Source organism: Hypanus sabinus, chromosome 15, assembly GCF_030144855.1.
Source record: "Hypanus sabinus isolate sHypSab1 chromosome 15, sHypSab1.hap1, whole genome shotgun sequence".
NCBI classification, from domain to species: domain Eukaryota; kingdom Metazoa; phylum Chordata; class Chondrichthyes; order Myliobatiformes; family Dasyatidae; genus Hypanus; species Hypanus sabinus.
In genome coordinates, this window is record NC_082720.1 from 28,699,008 (window position 1) to 28,720,895 (window position 21,888).

The following is a 21,888-nucleotide window of genomic DNA, read 5'->3' on the forward strand; positions in this document are numbered from 1 at the left end:
CCTAGCGAATCACATAACCAGGGCTATGGATAAGGCTATGGATAAGGCTTTTAACTGAATAGCTGGGGGGGGGGGGGGTGCTGTGTTGAACAGCTTGGAAAAGAGTGAATAAAGTAAGGGAAGGAGAGAGCAGGAAAGGTTACTGAAGTCTCCAGAATGAAAAACAACACAAAAGTGTAGTAATGGATAAAAATTTAACTTCAAGCAACAAGGAGACAAAATTGAAAAAGGTGGTTAAAACAGGACTGAAAGTATCATACTTGGATGAACATAGTATATGAAATAAGGCAGATTAACTTGTAGAGTTATGGTTCAACAAAGCACAGCTGGGAGCTTAACATTTTAAGGCTACACATTGTATCAAAAGGACAGGTAGGTGGGTAGGTGACTTTATTAACAAAAATGAAATAAATGCTCAGAAAGAATTGACATAGGATTAGAAGATGTAGAATGTTTGTGGATAGAGTTAAGAAATTGCAAGGGTAAGAAGACCTTGATGAGAATTATATACATGCCTCCAAACCGTAGCCCGCATGTGGGGTACAAATTACAATGGGAGAAAGAAAACAAAACAGGGCATATAATATAGCAAAAATTAGTGGGAAGCTAGAGGATTGGAAAGCTCTGGGGGGGGGGGTGCGAAATCAACAGAAGGCAACTAAAAAGCAACGAGAGAAAAAATGAAATATTAGTTAGATAATATGATACAATTCTTTTTCTAAAATTTAAAAAAATAAGTTAAAAAGAGGCAAGAGTAAACACCGGACCACTGGAAAATTATGCTAGAGAGGTAGTGATGGGGAGCAAGGAAATGGCAGACAAACTGAATAGGTATTTTACATCAGTCTTCACTGAGGAAGACACCAGCAACATAGCAGGAATTCGAAAAACAGGAATGTAACCACTAGTACAATGGAGATGGTTTGGAAACAAAGGTATGAATGTAGCTAAGTCACCTTTACCAGATGGACTACACCACAGGGTTTGGAAAGAGTCAGCTGAAGAGCTGAAGAGAATCATTAGATTCTGCAATGGTTCCAGAGGACTGGAAAATTGTAAATTTCACTCCACTCTAAGGGAGAGAGCCAAGGATAGGAAATTAAAGGCCAGTTAGCCTGACTTCAGTGGTTAGCAAGATGATAGAGTCTATTATTAAATATGAAGTTTCTGGAATACTTGTGTGACTCCAATAAAATGGGCTGAAGTCAGCACAACTCCCTTGAGAAGATCTTGCCTTACAAATCTTTTGGAATTCTTTGAGGAAGTAAAAGGAAGAATTGACAGCATATGTTGCTTACTTGGGTTTTCAGAAAGCCTTTGACAAGGTGCGACACACAAGGCTGCTAAACAGGAGCCTATGTTACAACATGTGTGAATTGCAACTCACTGCTACGTGCCAGCTACCAGGGACATGGACACCCTCGGGCAATGTGGGGGTGGGGATTGCATCGCCCTACTTTGATAGACATCTACAACTCTGCAAGTCAAGATAAAAGGGGACTGCAGGAGGCGGTACCCCAGTGACGCACCAGAAGGACACACCATCGCACAGCGCTACCGTGCTAGCGGGAAGTCATTTAAAGCCGCGCGCGTCCCGTTCTCCTTTGCCTAGGGAGCAGGTGGCTGATAACACCGAAAAGGACTTCGAACTAACAACGGGGAACCAATGTTCCCGATTCAATGGATTTGCTTCATAAACAACTGGGCAAGTTTCTTTTTTCACAAGTCTCTCTTCCTAACAAGTGAAACCCAGCGGTCCCCAAAAGGCTGAAGCCTGCAGACTTCCGAGTGACTTTTATATTTCCATCGGACTCAGTATTATCCCCTAGACAAACAACAGAACTATTTCTTATTGATGATTATTACTATACCCGCGCTTTAGATGGAGCATTGACGACGTATATTATCTGAATGTTTGCATTAACCTTACTTTTGTGTCCCTTTATAAAATAAAGACTTTTAAAAATAGTACCATCAGACTTCAACGGACCTCTCTATCTTTGCTGGTAAGTGATCCAGTTACGGGATACGTAACAGAGTCCATTATTAAGGATGAGGTTTCGGGGTACTTAGAGACTAATGATAAAACAAGTCAAAGTCAGCATGGTTTCTGTGAAGGGAAATCTTGCTGGAATTCTTCAAGGAAGCAACAAGCAGGGTGGACAAAGGAAAGGCAGAGGATGTCATTTACTTAGATTTTCAGAAAGTATTTGATAAAGTGCCTCATAAGGCTGCTTAACAAGATAAAATTCTATATTGCGACAGGAAGTATACTGGCATGGATAGACATAGTTGACAGACAAGAGGCAGTGAGTGGGAATAAAGGGAGCCTTTTCCGGTCTGCTGCCAGTGACTACTGCTGTTCCTCAGCAGTCAGTATTGGGACTGCTACTTTTCACATCGTTTGTCAATTATTTAGATAGTGGAATTGATGGCTTTTTGGCAAAGTTTGCAGATGATTTTGAAGATAGGTGGGGGGGATAGTTAGCTAAGGATGCAATACAATTGCAGCAGGACAGAAAAAACTGGAAGAATGGGCGAAAAGTGGCAGATGCAATACAGTGTTGGGAAATGTATGACAATGCATTTTGGTAAAAGGAACAATAGTGCAGACTTATCTAAACAGGGAGAAAATTCAAACATCACAGGAGCAAAGGCACTTAGGAGTCGTTGTGTAAGACTCCCAGGTTAATTAACAGATTGAGTCTGTGGTAAAGGCGGCAAATACAATGTTGGCATTTGTATCAGGGGATTAAAATATTATATATAAAAAAACCAAGGACATACTGCCGAAGCTTTACAAGACACTAGTCAGGCTGCACTTAGAACACCGTCAACAGTTTTGGGCCCCATATCTCAAAGGATGGATTGTCATTGGAGAGAGTCCAGAGGAGATCCACAAGGAAGATTCCAGGAATGAAGGGGTTAACATATGAAGAGCATATGTACTCACTGGAACTTAGAAGAACATGTGGGGATTTCAATGAAACCTACTTAATGTTGAAAGAACCAGGTGGGTTCTTTCAGGTGGATGTGGAGAGGATGTTCCCTCTGGTGGGGGTATCAAGAACTAGAGAGCACAGCCTCAAAATTGAGCGGTGACCTTTTAGAACAGAAGCAAGGAGGCATTATTTTAGTCATAGAGTGGTAAATCTGTGGAATGCTCTGCCACAGACAGTAGTGGAGGCCAAATCCGTGGGTATATTTAAAGAAGAAGTTGATAGATTCCTGATGGGTCAGGGCATCAAAGGATAATGGTGAGAGTGCAGATGTATGGGGTTGAATGGGATCCGGGATCAGCCATGATGAAATAGCAGAGCAGACTTAATGGGCTGAATGGTCTAATTCTGTTCCTAAGTCTTATGGTCTTATGGATTAAAAGTAGGAACACAGCAGGGGTGGAAAGGAGAAAATCTTGTTCCGTATAACTATTGTCAATTTGTCAGCAGTGTCATTGCCATATATAATTTATTATTTCTCTTTCAATGAATGAAACTATTTAAAAAATGTAAATCTTAGCACTATTTGGCTTAATTCAAATCCATATTATTTTGCATCATATATTTGAGGAAGAGGAATGTTCTGTACTTCCCAAAACATTATTCTTGTTATGGCAAAAACCTCAGTATAAAATTGAATAACATGCATTTCAAAGCTTTCACTTACCTTTAAGAGGGTCCTGTTCAGCTCTCATGATGTCAATCAGTGAACTCTCCAATGAGTGCATGTTTAAAGTGTCATATAATCTAGTTCGATCCTGGAAAAAGAAATCATCTTTTTTTAAATATTTAAGACAAATCATGGTGAAAATTGAAATATTAGTGAACAATAGTTACTTCCAAACTAGGAGAAGGGTTTTTCACAAGCTTATTAAACTTACAATTATGAAATATTCAAATAATGACATTTTCAAAGGCTAAACATTTTAGTCATTGAATTGTTACTGCAAATAAGTAACCCTTTGAAAATGTGAAATTATTTTTCATCTAAAACTGCTGCAATAATAACTCAGCTACAATTTAAAAACGTAGAAACAGAAGTCTTCCTTTCAAACTCACTTCAAGAAACAAAGTGCAAGATTTAATGCAAAGACATTTCTGTACAAATCAAAAAAAGTTCAAGGTTCTGCTTGAAAGATTGTTGAATATGTCATCGAACATTACAAAGTTATACAAAACACCAATCATTCTTTGATGGCCAGTATAATTAAGATAACTTCAAAAGATAAAAGTAAAATATGTCATCATAATTAAAGAATGACAGAGCAGGTAAATGGAAATGAATAGCCACAATATCCTTACAGCATTAAAATATCAAGGAAAATGTCACAAGCAGCAATTATGTATCTTAGATACATTTTCCAAATTTAAAACATACCGGTAAGTAGAGAGGGAGAAAGGGAGGACCACATCTCAAACTAGTTTAGAAAACGAATGCCCGGAAAGTACAAAGTAACAATTCAATGAAGAAACATGAATAAAAACTACAAACCTCAGTAGAGGGCCATTTAATTTTCCGAGCTGTGTTGAAGAAGCCCATCATGAATGGGCACCAGGTTTATTATGAAAAAAAAATTAGCTAGCTGAAATGTTAAAATGAGGAATGTTTGGTTTCAGTGACTGCCATGCAGGGGTACCTAGACCTCTTCAGACACAAACATTTTCCAATCATTATATTAACTATTCATGTCACACTGCATTCATCAAGTATTTTTGTCAAGATACATCACATTTACTGATTCTTCATTATCTGATGCTAAAAGTGGCACCTTTAGTGTGTTGGACTTTGGAATGGAGAGCATTTAGCAACCAGATAAGGTTTAATTTATCTCCTCTTCCTTAGAAGGGTTAGGAATAACAGGACATAGAAACTAGGCCAGTAGTATACTTTTTATGCAGGATGTGAGAGATCAAAGACCTTCCAGTGTCCCGGTGACTAGATCTGCAGTTAGTGTGTTCCATTGCAGCTCTCAGACTGCAGAGCAGTTGGATCTGCAGCAGGACTCACTATTGAGCACTGGTGAGGAGGGGTGGGGGAGGGGAAGAAGACGACAGTAAATATATACCAACATTAGTGAGCTAGCTGCAACATAACTATAGAAAGAATGATAGATGACCATTAGGAAGGGCAGCAAGTGTCAGCAGATAATGTTGGAAACACTGTTCCTCATTCCTCTCCAAAGCAAGTGCATCATTTTGGACACATTTGGAAGACTGGCCTTTGAGAAATAAGGCAGAAACAGTCAAACTGTGGCACATTTGCATTGCAGGGAAGGAAAAAGTCTTCAGTAGTAGTGGTGGGGTTTTCATTAATGAGTAGAACAACCACAATTCTGTGGCCAAGAAAAAGACACCGGTATTGTGTGTTGTCTCACTGAGGCTAAGGTTTGTGATATGTTGGTACAGAATATTCTAATGGGGGAGGGAGAACAGCCAAAATTTGACATTTTTAAACAGGCAGAAGGAGTGATGAAGGCCTGCAAAGAGTTCAGTAAGTTATACTGAAGGTATAAAAGCAGGACCTCTATGACTAATTTTAGGAACATTCTGTGCCTCGAGCCTGTTTGATGGAACGAGGGCACGACAGACAGACTTAAGCTAAAAAGTGAGTGCAAGGAGAAGAGCTGTACAAGGAGGCCAGATTGTATCTAACCACAAAGAGAAATTCTTGGGAAGGTTTAAACTAATATAAAATGTGTGAAGAATCATAGCAGATGGAGACACCAACTTAAATGTACAGGATAAATCAAGTCCAATGGACAAAGCAGACAGATGTAGCGTAGGAAGCAGGCTCATATTAAGTTACTTTAACGCAAGTAACCTCACAGGCAAATCAGATGATCTCAGAGCAGATGTCTACAAATGAGTTATGAGGAGAGGGTATACAAATTTAATTGCATCACACCTCAATTTTCAAAACCAACAATACCCAAACCTTGTAAAACATTACACTAAATCACTAAAAGGCAGCTGCTTCAACAAGTGCAGCAATTACATTTTAGTATTAAAATACACACAAGGATTTTGGGTTAACTGCAGTTCAGGACCAAACATTTATAAAAAGCTCACATTAAGCTAGCAGTTCAAGCCAGTGTCTTGATGCAGCTTGCATGATGAAAGTGATTCAATAGTAGGACAGCTTATTTCTCTGGAATCCAGAGAACAACCCACATAGTCCAAAAACAGTTGCATTTAAATCAACTCGGTTAAAGCTTTTTTAAAAAATAGACAACCATTGCTTTGTTAACTTAAGTTTATTCTTTTGAGATCTCTGCAAAAACTGCTAACCAAATGAAGTTTTCAGTTCCAAACCCAAAATTATATACAACCAAGCACAGGTGCTCCAAAATACATGCACTCACATCCAACAGTTTTGCTTACATAAAGATAGTCATCAAGTTGTGTGCAATGTCTGCTGACTACATTATTAGCATACAGTCAGCCAAATTAGTTAATGTCTGAATCAATTTTGATAAAATTTTCTAATGAATAATATCCAACACTTTAAAGTTTACACTTGTGTGGAACCATAAACACTAACATTAAGATCATCCTACACTCATCCTCCAATCTCAGATGAAACTCAAGTATCTAACACAATCTAACATAATTGTACACACAACTTTAAATTTGCACTGTAATGATACAGCAATATCTTGGTCTCGTATTCTAATAATTTATAGCTAAATGTATGAAAATAGTGTCAAAGCTATACTACTGCTACTAGTCAGGGTTACTTCTAAAAATGTGCAGTGTTAAAGAAATGCAGATAAGGTTTTCAAGAGCTAGTGACAAGATTGAACACCCACATAACAATGGCAGCATTTTAAAGAGAATTTGGTTTTGCATTTCTAACACTGCTCTACACACTATATTGTTGAGGCCAAAGGAAAACCACAAAAAAAATGTTCATCTCTTTTTTGGAAAATATTTAAATACCTGCAAGGAAAAAAATAAATTTTCATTTCCTTTCCACTTTAAATAGTCCATTAATTGAGTAATTTTATCTTGAGTATGATAGACCTGAAAAAATACATGGATAGCTCATGAATCTGAATAGCAATGGAGGGATATAATTGTTGTAGGCCTAGAAATCTCCATTAAGCATCATTCTCTGCAATTAGAGCCAGACCTTTGAAGAGTACATTTCCAAACAACTTCTGCAAGAAAGGATGGTAATAGATTCAAACCTATTTCTGCTAATCATAATTAATGATAGGATTGATTTTTCAAATTTAAATCAACATTAGTACTTAGGCTTGATAACTACATATTGAAGGATAGAAGACAGATACACACTTAAATTAAACCACCCACAAAATAACCCATCTCATTGATCAGCAGAGTAGAGTGGCTAGAGGGCAGTGTGCCATGAGATTCCACAGACCTCAGGATCAGATCCCCTGCTCCTTGTTGCACATGACCAACTTAAATGTTAGCCCACAATTTAGAACATTACCCATCATCAACACTGGCAATGTGAATTAATGTGAGACAAAAATCTGGAGTGCAGAAAGACTGATATGAGACTGATATGCAGTCTCAAATGTACTGAATGGAATTTAATTTAAAAAAATGAGAGGCAATGCATGTAAAAGGCACACATTGTAAGGAGTACAAGACTGATTTCCAGATACAAGTGTACAGGAACAGAAAAATTTTCTTTTATTGTGTCAAACTGGTAAGATGGTTAAAACAGATGAGAGGCTTTTCTTCACTGGCAAAGACAGAATAAAAAATAGGGCTGACACAATAGAAGAGCTAACGTTAGACAACTGTGTATGCAATTCTAATCACCACACAGCAGGAAAAATGACAATAGTACTAGTGTGCTAGGAGTACTTATAAGGACGATGCCAAACCTTGGCAATTATTAAGAAAAACTTTGTAAACTGGAAAAAGATTAAAGTGAAATTTAAGATTTTTATATAAAATTATGATAGCACAAAAGGCAGAAATTATGTGTATTGAAAAACAATTAAAGTGACGTAAGAGTAACCAAAGTAGTTCAATACTTAGCCTTATGGACTTAATTGGTCAACAGACCATTTCCTGTGATAGAAGATTCTATGTGTCTATGATTAGAGGTTAAAATGGTTTACAACTATTCCGTTGAAATACTTTAATTTAATTGCTTTGAAGCATGGATAATTATAACGTCCTTCAGTAATGTTGTAATTCCGACTAAAAGTCCGATGGGCAAAACGTCAAGTCACAACACGAAATCACTCATCTATACTGGTTCATTTGTAGATCCATCCAATTAAACGTACCCTCTTTGTGCTCCAACACCACCCCCCCCCCCCAGTGTAACCCTACGGATCATTTTCAATTACTGGTTCTCGCCCATTACTTTTTAAACTGCTCTCACCACATTTTAGACAGTGCATTCTAGATCATTATAACCCACCTTAGTTAGGTCTGCCTGCTCTGAATTTTTACTATTTCAAATTTTTATCATTTCAATTTGTATCCATTTACCAATGCAGCTTTTGCAGGAAACCAGTTTTATAGTACTTTCATGATTGTGAGCATCTCTATTAACTTTGCTAATCCTGTTTATACAAACAGCTCCAGCTTTTCTAGTTCCCCCCCCCCCCCACAGAACCAAAGGCTCTCATTCCAAGTACCATTTGAAATCTCTTTGCACTTTCTCCATAGTCCAGATTCCCTTCCTAAAGTACTGTCAAATTGCTCAATTTTCTTTACTTTCAATAATATCCTTGAAGGTAGCCATAGTTTTGCAACTCTGATTTTCGAGCTAAAGTCTACCATCAAGACTTTAGCTTTGGCAGGCCATGAAGGATGCATAAACAGATTCTCAAATCAGACATTGATCCAAGCTCTACGTTGGAAAGAAATTACTTGGCTGATAGAGAAAAAAAAATCATAATTGTATTCAAAGTTTACCTGATTCCTGCAATAAGGAGAAACTGGGTAAAATAGTGCTGTATTGAATAGAGTTTGGAAACTCAAGAACTCGATAGCTGAATACAGAGAGGCTATTTCTGTTGGTTGGGAGGCCCAGAACCAAAGGTTCCAGACAACTAATATGGGCATGTATTTAGGACTAAAAAGGACTCCAGATGAAAGATTTCAGTTCGAAACATCGACTTTATTCCTCTGCATAAATGCTGCCTGACATGCTGACTTCCTCCAGCATTGTATGCGTTATTCTGGATTTCCAGCATCTGCAGAATCTCATGCTTAGGACTAAGTAGTAACGCTTTCTTTACTAAGAGGGTGTCAACTGATGGATTTTCTATGACTAAAAGAAGTGAAGGCCAATTTACAATATATTTAACAAAAAAGGTAGATTTCTAGATTATAAAAAGCATCACTAGATATGGAAATCAAGCAGGGTTAAGACATAAAAAAAAGGCCATGATTGTACAGAAAGCAGCATACATGGGATGAATAAATTATTTTTATGTTTCTTATTTCTATCTCCAGTAGATAAATGTAATTAACAAGCCTTTAGTGACAGCACTACCATCTTTGATATGAATCATTGCTCTAAGACCAACAATCCCCGTTTGTTTCTATCCTTCTCTGCAGTTTAAAAAAAGTTTTTACTCAACCTTTCCAATGAAAATATCTTGAAGTTAAAATACTCGCACTACTTCCATTTCATCACCCAAATATTTCAGCATTGTTTTTAAAAAAAATTTCCAGAATTTCTTCTTTAAAAATAGATATCCCTTGTCACAATTAGAAATTAAACATGAAATTGTAGTTGTAGGCTCTGCATTTCCATCAATAAAGATGCTTTCCAATCCCCATTTGTCCTTAATACTTTATGCCACTTTACATACTGCTGCAATCCATGGGGAGTTTATTTTAAAAAAAAAATGTATTATGTCACGTCAGGAGTTTCAGATTTTGGAGAACTTTTGCCATGCATTTTATGAATAACTGTCACCTGAAGGAAATAGTTGCTTAAGGCTGTGGATGACATACCAATCAAAATGGTGGGTTTATTTTCATGTCAAGCTTCCCGTGTTGCTAGGTTCCACTTAACCAGGCACAAGGATACCATTCTTTTCACAACATTAATAGCAGGAAGGTTCTGGGAAGGCAAGAGGCAAGTCATTCACTGGAGACTGCTTATACTCAGACCTGCTCTTGAAGGCACAAGTGTGTAACCACTCTAGTCTAGTTTCTGGTTAATGGTGATGACAAGTCAATGAACATTATTCCCTAAAAATATTTTCAGATGGCCAAAAGACAGTTATCACAGACGTACATGTAATAATCACATAAAATTCCATCCACCATTGTTATGAATAAAAGACAATGATAAAATTGGAAATTAAAACAAGGAAGATTGATTTTAATATGACATACTGAATGCTCCAAGGACATGGTTTTTCATATGCTTGGAAATCTCATCCTTGGTAAAAGTGGACTGGGAGCAGCTACTTTCAGTTATGCGCTACACAGTGGATTGTGGTTAATCAGGGTAACCATTTATTTGTGACAACTCCTAAAGAAGAAAAACTAATTGAGAAAATATCCAGGATTCTCTGTTTAGTTGGAACACTATGCCATTTAATTGTGGCAGGAGACTGTTGCCGGACAGCTTCTAACTAGCATCAGTCACTTATATTTGTCTGGCTGTTAGACACTGCATCATGCTTAAATAGCGTCAGTTGTGTGATAAAACCACAATTCAGAACTGTTCTGCTCATTGCAGTTTCAAGCATTCAGAATGGTAGAAATGCTGGGAGGGGAAATGAAACATTTCACTACCTCAGCTAAGAATTACGGACAATTGAAGGTACTAATAATCATCTTGAAAGTTACAATGCAAATGGAGATTTGGAGGGTGCAAGCATCAGCATTATCTGAAGGCGGTCTATTATCTGCACTAGGTGTCTGCACTAAATTTATTTATTGAGATACAAGCCACCCCAACCAGCAATCCCAATTCAATCCTAGCCTAATCGTGGGACAATTTAGAATGTCCAATTAATCTACCAACTGGTAGGTCTTCAGTGAGAGGAAACTAGAGTGCCCAGAGGAAATCCAATTGGTCATGACATGAGTGTACAATTTCTTACAGGCAGTAGTAGGAATTGAACCTAGGTCATTGGTACTGTAAAACGTTGTACAGTCGGCCCTCCTTATCTGCAAGTTCCGCATGCGCGAATTCAACCAACCTTGAATCAAGAAAACCTGGAAGTACTCTTCCAGCACTTGTTCGAGCATTATTCGAAGCCTCCGTGTCACTCGAGGGATACAACATGCCTACAACCACTGCAAGATTTGTTTGATGATGCAAAGGAAAAGAGATAGCTTCCTATAACAATGTTTCTAACTAAAGCATCTGCAATTCTGAAGTCTCGACATTCAACGCTTGAAGATCCTCAGCCCTCAACTTCCACAGTTCCTGACTTTAGTATTATTGAGCCTTCTCCAAAGCATCCTTATTCCCTAAACAAGACAGCGTAACAACTACTGTACAGGTATTACAAGTTTTACTCGTGTTGTTTGATCATTGTTCACCTTGTGTCTTGTTCGTTCACTGCTTGAGTTGTGAGCGAGAGGAACATGTTTTTTTTCTTGTCAATACTCCCTAAACAAGACAGTGTAACAACTATTTACATAGCATTTCCATTGTATTAGGTGTTATAAGTTCTGTTAGCTAGAGATGATTAAAAGTTTTACTTGTTGTTTGATTATTGTTCGCCTCGTGTCTCGTTCGTTGCTTGTGTTTGTGAGTGAGAGGAACATGTATTCTTTTTCTTGTCAATATTCCCTAAATATTACAGTATAACAACTATTTACATAGCATTTACATTGTATTAGGTATTATAAGTAATCTAGAGGTAATTTAAAGAATACATGAAGATGTGGGTAGGTTATATGCAAATATTACACCATTTTATATAAGGGACTTCAGCAGCCACGTTTTTTGGTATCCACGGTTTGGATTTTCGGAACGACTTTGACGAGGCGCCACACATGAGGCTCTTTAACAAGTTTCGAGCCCTTATTACTGGAAAGATACTAGCATGGATAAAGCAGTGGCTGATTGACAGAAGGCAAAGAGTGGGAATAAAGGGAGCCTTTTCTGGCTGGCTGCCAGTGACTTGTAGCATTCCACAGTGGTCTGTGTTGGGACTACTTTTTAACATTATACGTCAATGACTTGATTGACAGAATTGATGGCTTTGTGGCCAAGTTTGTGGACAATGCAAAGATACGTTGAGGGACAGGTAGTTTTGAGGAAGTAAAAGGCTACAGAAGGACTTAAGATTAGGAGAATGGGCAAAGTAATGGCAGATAGAATATAGCATTGGGAAGTATATGGTCATGCACTTTGGAAGAAATAAATACATAGAATATTTTCGAAATGGAGAGAAAATGCAAAAAAAAAGGGTGCGAAGGAACTTGGGAGTCCTTTTGTGGGATTCACTAAAGGTTAATTTGCAGGTTGAGTCAGTAGTGAGGAAGGCAAATGTGATGTTAACATTCATTCCAGGACGAGAATATAAAAGCAAGGATGTAATACTGAGGCGTTAGAAAGCACTGGCAAGGCCTCACTTAGAGTTTTGTGAGCAGTTTTGGGCTCCTTATCTTAGAAAGGATGTGCTAACACTGGAGAGGGTTCAAATGAGGTTCATGAAAATGATTATGGTATTGAAAGGCTTGTATATAAAGGGAGTTTGATGGCTCTGGACCTGTCTTCATTGAAATTCAAAACAATGAGGAATGACTTCAATAAAATCTATTGAGTGTTGAAGGGCCTTGATAGAGAGGTGTGGAGAGGATGTTTCCTATGGTGGGGGAATCTAGGACCAGAGAGGACAGCCTCAGAATAGAGGGGCATCTTTTTAGAATGCAGATGAGGGGGAATTTCTTTCGCCAGAGTGGTGAATCTGTTGAATTAATTACCACAGGTGGCTATGGAGGCCAAGTCATTGGCTATTTAAGACAATACAGTTGTTTGGCACCACCATCACAAGCCTGGGCGGAAGGTACAGAGATCCTGAGAACCCCAGTGATCATGACCGCCCTCTCAGCCTCACCAGTGTAATCCAAATGAAAGCTTATGAAGCAATAAGTCCAACATCAGCTTGGGTGCTAAAGCTACTGGAATGATACCCAATGACACCCAGCCACCTCAGGAGTTTCACTCTGGATCTGCTGTCAGGGTTGACTTCCGTAGCCTTTGATTCTCCCAAGAATGCTCACGAGGCAGTGGGGCTACTTACCTATAGCTGGGGATCTGGGACCATAAGATATAGGAGAAGAATTAGGCCATTTGGCCCATTGCATCTGCTCCATCATTTCAACATGGCTGGTCTAATTTTCCTCTCAGCCGCAAACTCCTGCCTTCTTCCTGTATTCCTTCATGCCCTGACCAATCAAGAATCTGTCAACCTTTGCCTTAAATATACAGCTGCCTGTGGCAAAGAATTCCACACATTCACCACTCTCTTGCTCAAGAAATTCCTCCTCATCTCCATTCTAAAAGGACCACTCTATTCTGAGGCTGTGTCCTCTGGGCTTAGAGTCTCCCACCATAGGAAACATTCTCTTCATTAAGGCCTTTCACCATTCAATAGTTTTCATTAAGGTGACCCCTCATTCTACTGAATTCTAGTGAATGCAGGCCCAGAGCCATCAAATGCTCTTCATATGACAAGCAATTCAGTCCTGAAACCCTCTCCAGTTTCAGCACATCCTTTGTAAGTGGCCAAAACCCGCTCACAGTACTGCAAGTGAGGCCTCACCAGTGCTTTATAAAGTTTCAATATTACAACCTGGCTTTTATATTCTAGTCCTCTTACTTATAGGCAGAGGCTGATAAATTCTTGATTAGTCAGGCCATGAAGACACGAGAAGACAGGAGATTGGTGCTGAGAGGGAAAATGGATCAACCGTGATGAAATAGTGGAGCAGACAATGGGTCAAAGGACCCAATTCTGCTTCTATATTTTATGGTCTTGTATCAAAATGTTTGCCAGTTTATACTATAACACATTTTACTATATTTAGTGCAATCAATAGTTACATGGTACTGGCTTTTATACTCACCCATATCCATTTCATTGATTCAGAAAGTATACCTCAAGACAATCATTTGATCTATCATTTGCTTCCCATATGGCCTTTTTCCACTGCGTACAAGTCTCTTTTTACATTACACTTCTAAAAGTACTTTAAAACCCACTTATTCCCAATCTACTTAAGTGGCCTATAATTCCTGAAAGCATTTAATCTTTCACATTTGTCATAGGTTAGGTACCATCAGCAAGTACTCCATGGTTTAAAAATCCTATCAGTTTAATGAGAGTGAAAAAAATCTGTCTAATGAAGAATAATTAATGCATCAAGGAACTCAAACGAGAGCCTAGTGGGGAGCCAAAAAAACCAACATATTCTTGCTTTTGGAAAAAAGTAACACATACAAAATGCTGCAAGCGCAAAGGTCATGCAGCATCAATGGAAATGAATAAACAGCCGACATTTCAGGCTCAGATACTTCATCAGGAATGTCAACTGTTTCTATAGTTGTTGCCCGACCTGCTGAGTTCCTCCAGAATTTTGTATGTTACTCTAGATTTCCAGTATCTGCAGAACATTTTGTGATTATATTGTACTATAAAGTCCCAATAAAATTAAACTCAAATTTGACTATGATTCATTACATCTAAAATTGTAGGTAATTAATACTTAGTAAATAACCCATAGCCACTAAAAACTTGCAATCACAATCTGCTGCATCACTGCATGGGCCCTGGAAAGAAGCTATAAAATTATAGCCTATTTCACCTTCTACAGTTACTAGGCCAACTGCCCAATGATTGTGAAATTGCCCATTCATTTAGAATATCTGCAAAAAGACTTCTACTACTCAGATACAATTTCAGTTCCAACAACCATCTCCCCTACTTATCTCATTGTAATCTATAAAGCCTTTCACTTGCTTTAAATGCTCAGTAGATATATAAAGTCTTCATTCCTAGGCATATGCTTCTATCTCTGTGCTGCAGATTCATTTGGCAATAAAAGGTTAAGTGCACATACAGCATCTGTATTACAATTAAGCAAAAGCTCCATTTTGGTCTGCTGACTTTTCCAACTGGAATGGTTAATACAACCAAACATCACTATAGTATTATACCTTTTAAAAATATATTGTATTCAGCTCGATTTTACAAATAAGCTTGCAAATGAAAGCCAAATGACAAAGTCTCCCACAGCTCTAACTCTTATCTGGTTAAGCTTTAGAGAGCCGTAAATGTCTAAGTCATACAACATTTTCTATTAGTTTTCATTCCTGCAAATAAACCTGAAAGCAGCCTCTTGAATATCACTTAGAAGCTCCATTCCTAACTGAACAATTCTAGTTTAAAAGGTTTAGTTGAACTATTTACTAAATTTTTGAAGCATACCTAGCTCCCTTCAAATACTTGTGCTTTCTTACATTCCAAAATGGTCCTGTTTGACACTTTATGTATAAGATCTTAAGACAGAAGCAGCTGTCAAAAGCTAGATCTCTTTGCCTTAAGCTACACAATAAAAGACCCCCATTGAACTCTTTGTATACAGTTTTTTCCAAAGACATCAAGCTGATAGACATCATCAACACCAACTATTGGAACATGTGGAATCAATGCTCCAAGGATACAGATTTTTAGTTTCCTCCATCTACAATACCCTTCATGACCAAAAAGCTTCTGTCATTAACTGTCATTTTGACAAAATAATATGGTGGGTAACTGTTTTTTCTGACCATGTTGAGTCTTGTTCAGAAAAATACAAATCACTCTTTTGTAAAAGTCTAATTTATAACAAATAATTAGGTTTTTTTCTGTTCTTAACTGTTCAATAGTTTAGCTACCTAGATTATGACAACATTGAGACTTGGCCTATTAATGTTTCTATCAGCAAAAATAAAGCACAAGGCTACTGCAACTGAATACTGGCAAATATACATAAGCTTTCTCATTCAGAGGAAATTGTCTTATATTCAAAATGCAAAATAGTGTTATCTATGAAATCATTCATTTAGTGAGTCCTCCAATTGTTCACTCCAATCATAGCACATTTTTAAAGCAGCTGTGTGCTAGCCTGTTTAAGACCTTGAATGTATGTATGGTAGCAATATTAAGTCATCTATTGGTCAGAAGAAATGGTACAATAGTTAAATTATGGCTTGTATTATGAGAATAAATGCTCTTAAAGATAATATCAGGTCAGTGAATATTAAACCCCATTTAAGAATTCGAAGCATTTATTTTGTTATGGCATGGCATAACTGTACTATTTCTTCTGACCAATTGGTGACTGAAGATTGCTACCATGCATTCAAGGCCTTGATCAGGCAAGCACACAACTGCTTGGAAGTTTAAAATGAGATCTGCAGTGCATGACTCTTCTTAAAAGCTAACACTATTAATGAGCTGTTCATTGTTTCACCAAATTTAAACAAAAGAACAAAAATTCTTAAAGATGCAACTGGAAAGTAACTACCAGAAATCCTATAATTTTTTACATTATTAAAAGGGGATAAAATGTTATTATTTTGGGTAAGAGATACTATATGAAATTGCCAAGAATTTTAAAATGCATTTTATGGCTTTGTGCTCTACTGCTGCTGAACAACACATTTCCTGTCATGCAAGACATTGATTCTGAGTATTTATGCAGTTTGATTTATTAATCTCTAATAGACTAAACTTTGAGCTACAACATAAAAATACCAAAAATCACCTATTTTAGTACCAGAAAGAGATTTTGCCCATTGTCTAAAAAGTGGAGACGATTTTCCCCTTAGGTTGAAACCCTGGAAAAGGAATTTCTACACATTAGTTTCCTGCAAGTTGCTACAAAGATTTTTCCAGAATAAACTACAAAGCAATGGAATCAATAAATCCCATCATCATTAATCTAACTGTCAAAAACATCTTCTATTGATAAATATTATAATTGCAAGATAACTTGCATAAACATAATTAGATTGCAAGTAGCTCGCTGGAACTGCTCATTTAAGAAAACACTGAACAATAAAAGAACTGCAGCATCAGAGGGAAAATGATATTGAACACTAAAGCGTTTTGCGGTATTTAAAAGGCAGTTATCCACATTTAAAATCAAGATGGATTGGTCTTTACCAAGGGAGCAAACTAAAGACTGTTAGGCTTTTTATCTCAACATCGGCATTTGAAATGAAACTCTAGAGATGAGCCCACTCGGGCTCTATGCCTCTCACCTGAAACGGTAAAATATCATTCCTTAACATACTGTCCTCCATCCAAGACTTGGGCTGGAAGGCTGAGCTGGATCTGGAGTACTTGTGCGCCGGGATGTGGTTGCCGGGGAAAGGTTTCTTCATGGGAGAGATGGAGTTGAGGGCTGCCATGCCGCGGCGGTGGTCCCGACCTTGGGATCCTCCCCAAACACCAACGCCACCGCCGGAGCTCCAGGACGACGAGGAAGACGACGAAGGCGACGGGCTTTGGTAGCTGTTCCACGGGGAAGGGGGTTTACTGATGCTGTTGGCCAGGTGGGGCAGCTGGTTGAAGGCGTTTCTGTGCGGGAACGGGCTGGCAGGCGAGCGCCTCTGCTGCTGGTGGTGGTGCGGCGGCGGCGGCGGGTGGTGCGGGTGGTGGTGCTGAGACAGGGCCATCTGGGGCGAGAAGCTCCCCCCGAAGCCGGGGCTGACATGGTGGGGGAAATTCTGGAACAGCATTGCCCCGTTGGCCGAGGGAGCGGGGACGCCCTGGTGGAAGAAATTATCTTCGCCCATGGTAGGAGGAGTCATCGCTGCTGACCAGTTGCTGAAACCGGTCAGGGAGGAGGTTGACGAGGTGAGGGACGGCGTCCCGGTGGTGCCGAGCCCCGAGGAAGGAGGGTCGTGGTAGTCGAAGCCGGGCAGGATCGGCGACTCCATCCTCAGCTTCTCCTTGGTGCCGCTGGAGACGCCGGCGCCCCCGCTCTCCTCCTCCGACTTGGGCGACTCGGAGAGGATGACTACTTCGGGGGCAGCCGCCTGCTGATCCAGCCGGGGGGAGAGCGGCGGCGGCTGGGGCTGGGGCTGGGGCTTGGGCTTCTCTGACAGCAGCAGATCATCTTGCATGGTCTGGATGGCCGAAGCAGGGAAGAGCCAAGCCGAAGTGGAGGCGCTGCAGAAGCTGGCGGCGCTCTGCTGCTGGTGGTATCTGACTGGAAAAGCTACCTTACTGTTGGTATTATTGGTCTGAACTAGTAAACCGAACCCGTAATCCCCCATCGAGCGTGACGGCCGCACCTCTGCCCCCTCCCTACCCCTCCTGGTTCGCTTCTTAAATATATAAAGAAAATCATAAAAGGGGGGGGAAATGTCGCGTCACCGCCCTTTCGGCACCACTTTTTTGCCTCAGAAAATCCAATTAACTGTTTCCAAACCAACAGCTCTTTTTTTCCCCCCCTCTTCGACCGGCTTCTCTCCCTGGTCTTACATTATAGGCGGGTATATTTATATTAATCAGATCGCCCCCCTCCCCGAGGAGAAACTTCTCACTCTGTCCCCCCTCCCCAATCTCTCGCTCGCTCCCTCCTCCCCCGCCGCCTCGCACTCCTCACTCTGCGCTCGCCCGGACCGACAGCCTGACTGAGCGCAATGACAAGAGGCGCGAGCTTCTTCCTGTTCGACGGTTTTCAGGCTCCTCCCCTGCCGGCGCCCCATTCGCCCTTCGCCTGACGTGAAAGGGGGAGAGAGAGAGGGGGAGAAAACAACGCCGGCTTTCCCTTCCGGTTCGACAGTTTCAAGGTGCCCTCGGCCGTCTCGTTTCGCATATCCAGGTTGCGTCACAAACAGGAAATAACGCACGCGGGGGCACGCGCCGATTTCAAACGAAAGCTCCGAGCGGCCGGTTTCGGGCCTCGATCGATCCCGGGAGAGCCGGCCAGCGGCAAAGGTTACTCTGTGGGAGTGCCACACGGTGCGTTGCGAGATGCTCTGGTTGAGTGTTTGTTTTGGTCGAAGGGCGAGGAGGCAGGTTCTGTTACTTGCCTCAGGAGAGGTTTGTGAAATGACAGCCCCCGCCCGCCGGCTGCTCTGTTGACCAACAAACAGATTTGTGCACAAAGTGTCCCGGCGAAGGGTTGCCGTCTGTTTATTCCCCATCCATCGACGCTGCCTGCTGCTGACTTGGGTCAGTTCTTCCGGCATCTGTCGAGATTTCCAGCAGCCGTAGAACCTCTTGTGTTTCCAGATTTATCCCACTCTTTGCAGCAAACATACTTGGCGAAGAAAGTACGGTAATGATGTTGCTTTGGGGCGGGAAGTGGTCCGCTGATGTCTCTATTGTCTTCTTATTTGGAAATTCTACTTCCCACCTTCACATATGACACTTTATATTTTGCTTGGATGATTGGCATTTTAGCTCTTTTGAATTGATAGATTCTGCGGGTGCTTGTATTGTGTAAATATCGATTAAAACTAACTGGTCAATTCGAGGAAATTTACTCAATGTGGTAGGGGTCTTGTCGCTGCCTTGAAGGAACAGTGGGAGCAATAGGTATTGCCTTCATATTTAAATAATGTGTATTTGTGTCCGTGTATGGTGAAAGTATGATCTGCTAGTTTACAGATCTAATGCTGGATGGAAAAACTAAGTTGATATATGCAATACAATTTGAGGTAGATTATCAGAATGTTGCTGTTTACTTAAATTAGAATTCAATAATTTCCTAACAGAATGAATGATTCTGAAGTGTAAATCAATATTTTAATTATTTCTGGCATAGGCATAATGTGCCAAATGGCATCTTTCTGTGCTGTATCATCTTGTGTATACAATAATGTGTTAACTTTGCTGAAACCCAACATCCTGCACTCTTCTCCCCCCCCCCCCCACAAAAATGAGGAATGGTCCAGCCAAGGCAACTTAGAACCAAGCAATCAAGAATAATGAAAATGGCATAAATCAAAAACACCTTTAAAGTCTTTGGAATAAGTAGACATCGCATGTTGATGTTTAAGATAAAGCTCCTCTGAAACATTATATGAAATATGCACATGACTGGAATAATTCAGCGCAATCATCCTCTGTTTCAGAGATCTGTGGACTAACAAGCAATTTTGGAGCTTGATAACTTTTGCTGTGTATCAGAATACATGTCTCACTTTGCATTACAACTTTACAAAGGTTCACGAACAGCTTCCTCCCCTCAGCCATCTGATTTCTGAATGGGTATTGAAGCCATGAACACTACCTCACTACTTATTTGTTATTTTGCACTACTTAATTTAAATAGACAATTTACAGTATATGTATTATGTATTGCATTGTACTGCTGCCTCAAAGACAATGAATTTCACGATGTATGTTGGTGATACTAAATCTGATTCTGATTAAACGGTTATATATTTTTCAAAGTCAAAGTTTGATATTATTTTCATAGCAGACATGAGGAAATAAAAGCACATTACAATAAGCATGGATATAAAAGATCCAATTTGGCATTTCTACAAACAAGGGCATTAACATTTTATCAGCCAATATGTATTCCTATTGACTTTGTAAGAAAGACCATCTAGTTGTAATTAATTTGTTTTTTTTATTGGATTATACATGAAATTCACTGATATTTTTCCTGCATGAAAAGAGTAATAGGAAAATCACTTGACTGAATGTGTGCAGTACTGGCAACTCTCAAGAAGCTTGACAGCCAGCAGGAGAAAGCAGCCTGCTTGCTTGGCACCCCATCGAACATATGTACTAAACTTTGTTCCCTTGACTGTAGTGTGCAGCATCTACAAAATGCAATTACACTAGTATCTCCCAAGCTTATGGTCTTTACTACCACAGAGGACGAGGAGAACAAGTGCATGGAACACCATCACCTTCAGGTTCCCCTCAAAGCAACACACCAGCCTGACTTGAAAATTTATCATTAGCCCTTCATTACCAATGTGTTTAAATATTGGAATTCCCTTCATTAAAAGCTTGTAGGAGCACTTTATTGGAGCAATTACAGTAGTTAAAGACAAAATATCTCAGTAGCCTTGGAGATCTTTATGACCCATAGCAGGCTTGACAGGGTAGACATTGAGATATTTTAACCAATGAAGAGGAAGCATAGTTGCAAAATAAAGGGCTACTTATTTAAAACTGAGGTACATTGAAATTTCTTTTTTCAGAGTAATACATCTGGAAAATTTTCTTTGCCTCCCAAACTCCCCCTGCCCCAGCCAAGGGTGGCAGATAGATGGGGAGAGCTAAACCTCTGAAACATCGAGGATTGAGGGTTTTGGGGATCTGACATGGAAGAGGAGTTAAAGCCAGCATAGATCAGCTATAATATTACTGGATGGTGGGACAGACTCAAGGGGCCTCATCACCTACTCTTGCTATTTTTTTATATTTTCAAGGGCAATTAAGGGTAGGCAATAGATACTCATTTTTGTAGCAACTCCCATGTTTCAAATATGATCTTTAAGGGGTAGTTCATTGGTTTTGAAGTACTCTGGGACTTGCTGTAATTGAAGTAGCATGTTTTCTTTTGATGTGTAACTGGAAGGCTTATTAACCATTAAAAAGATGAGTAACGCACAATTCATTTGCAAAAATGAAAGCTCAAACAGTATACATAAAATTCACAATGTTGCTGAGTGAAGATGTTCTTGGGGGGTAAAGATGATTAAAATTTTATTTTTATCTAGTTGAATTTCTCTGAATTCTTTGTAATGCAAATACAGTTTGATTTATTCATTAATTATAAACAAATGGCCTCAATTATAAAGAGTAACTGTGCAAGTTGATTCATGGAATACTAGATTAACAAAAGAAAAACAAAAAATCTGATGCATTCCTGAGTTTCACTGAAATGGCTTGGCCGCATTCTAATGGTGCTAATTTTTCACAAGGGGTTATTCTGTTTCTTTTTA

General features: G+C 39.5%; 1 protein-coding gene across 2 annotated transcripts in view; it reads right to left on the minus strand.

Annotated features, from left to right (window-relative positions):
- Positions 1–18,253, minus strand: part of cpeb4b (cytoplasmic polyadenylation element binding protein 4b) — a 103,466-nt gene extending 85,213 nt beyond the window's left edge. For both annotated transcript variants that reach the window (XM_059990152.1, XM_059990153.1), the window contains exons 1-2: positions 17,227–18,253; positions 3,667–3,757 (exon numbers count right to left, since the gene is read on the minus strand). In XM_059990152.1, coding sequence (XP_059846135.1) covers positions 3,667–3,757; positions 17,227–18,246 — 1,111 coding nt within the window. In that variant the 5' untranslated portion in view covers positions 18,247–18,253. The remainder of the gene's footprint in view (positions 1–3,666; positions 3,758–17,226) is intronic.
- Between the last annotated feature and the right edge of the window lie 3,635 nt (positions 18,254–21,888).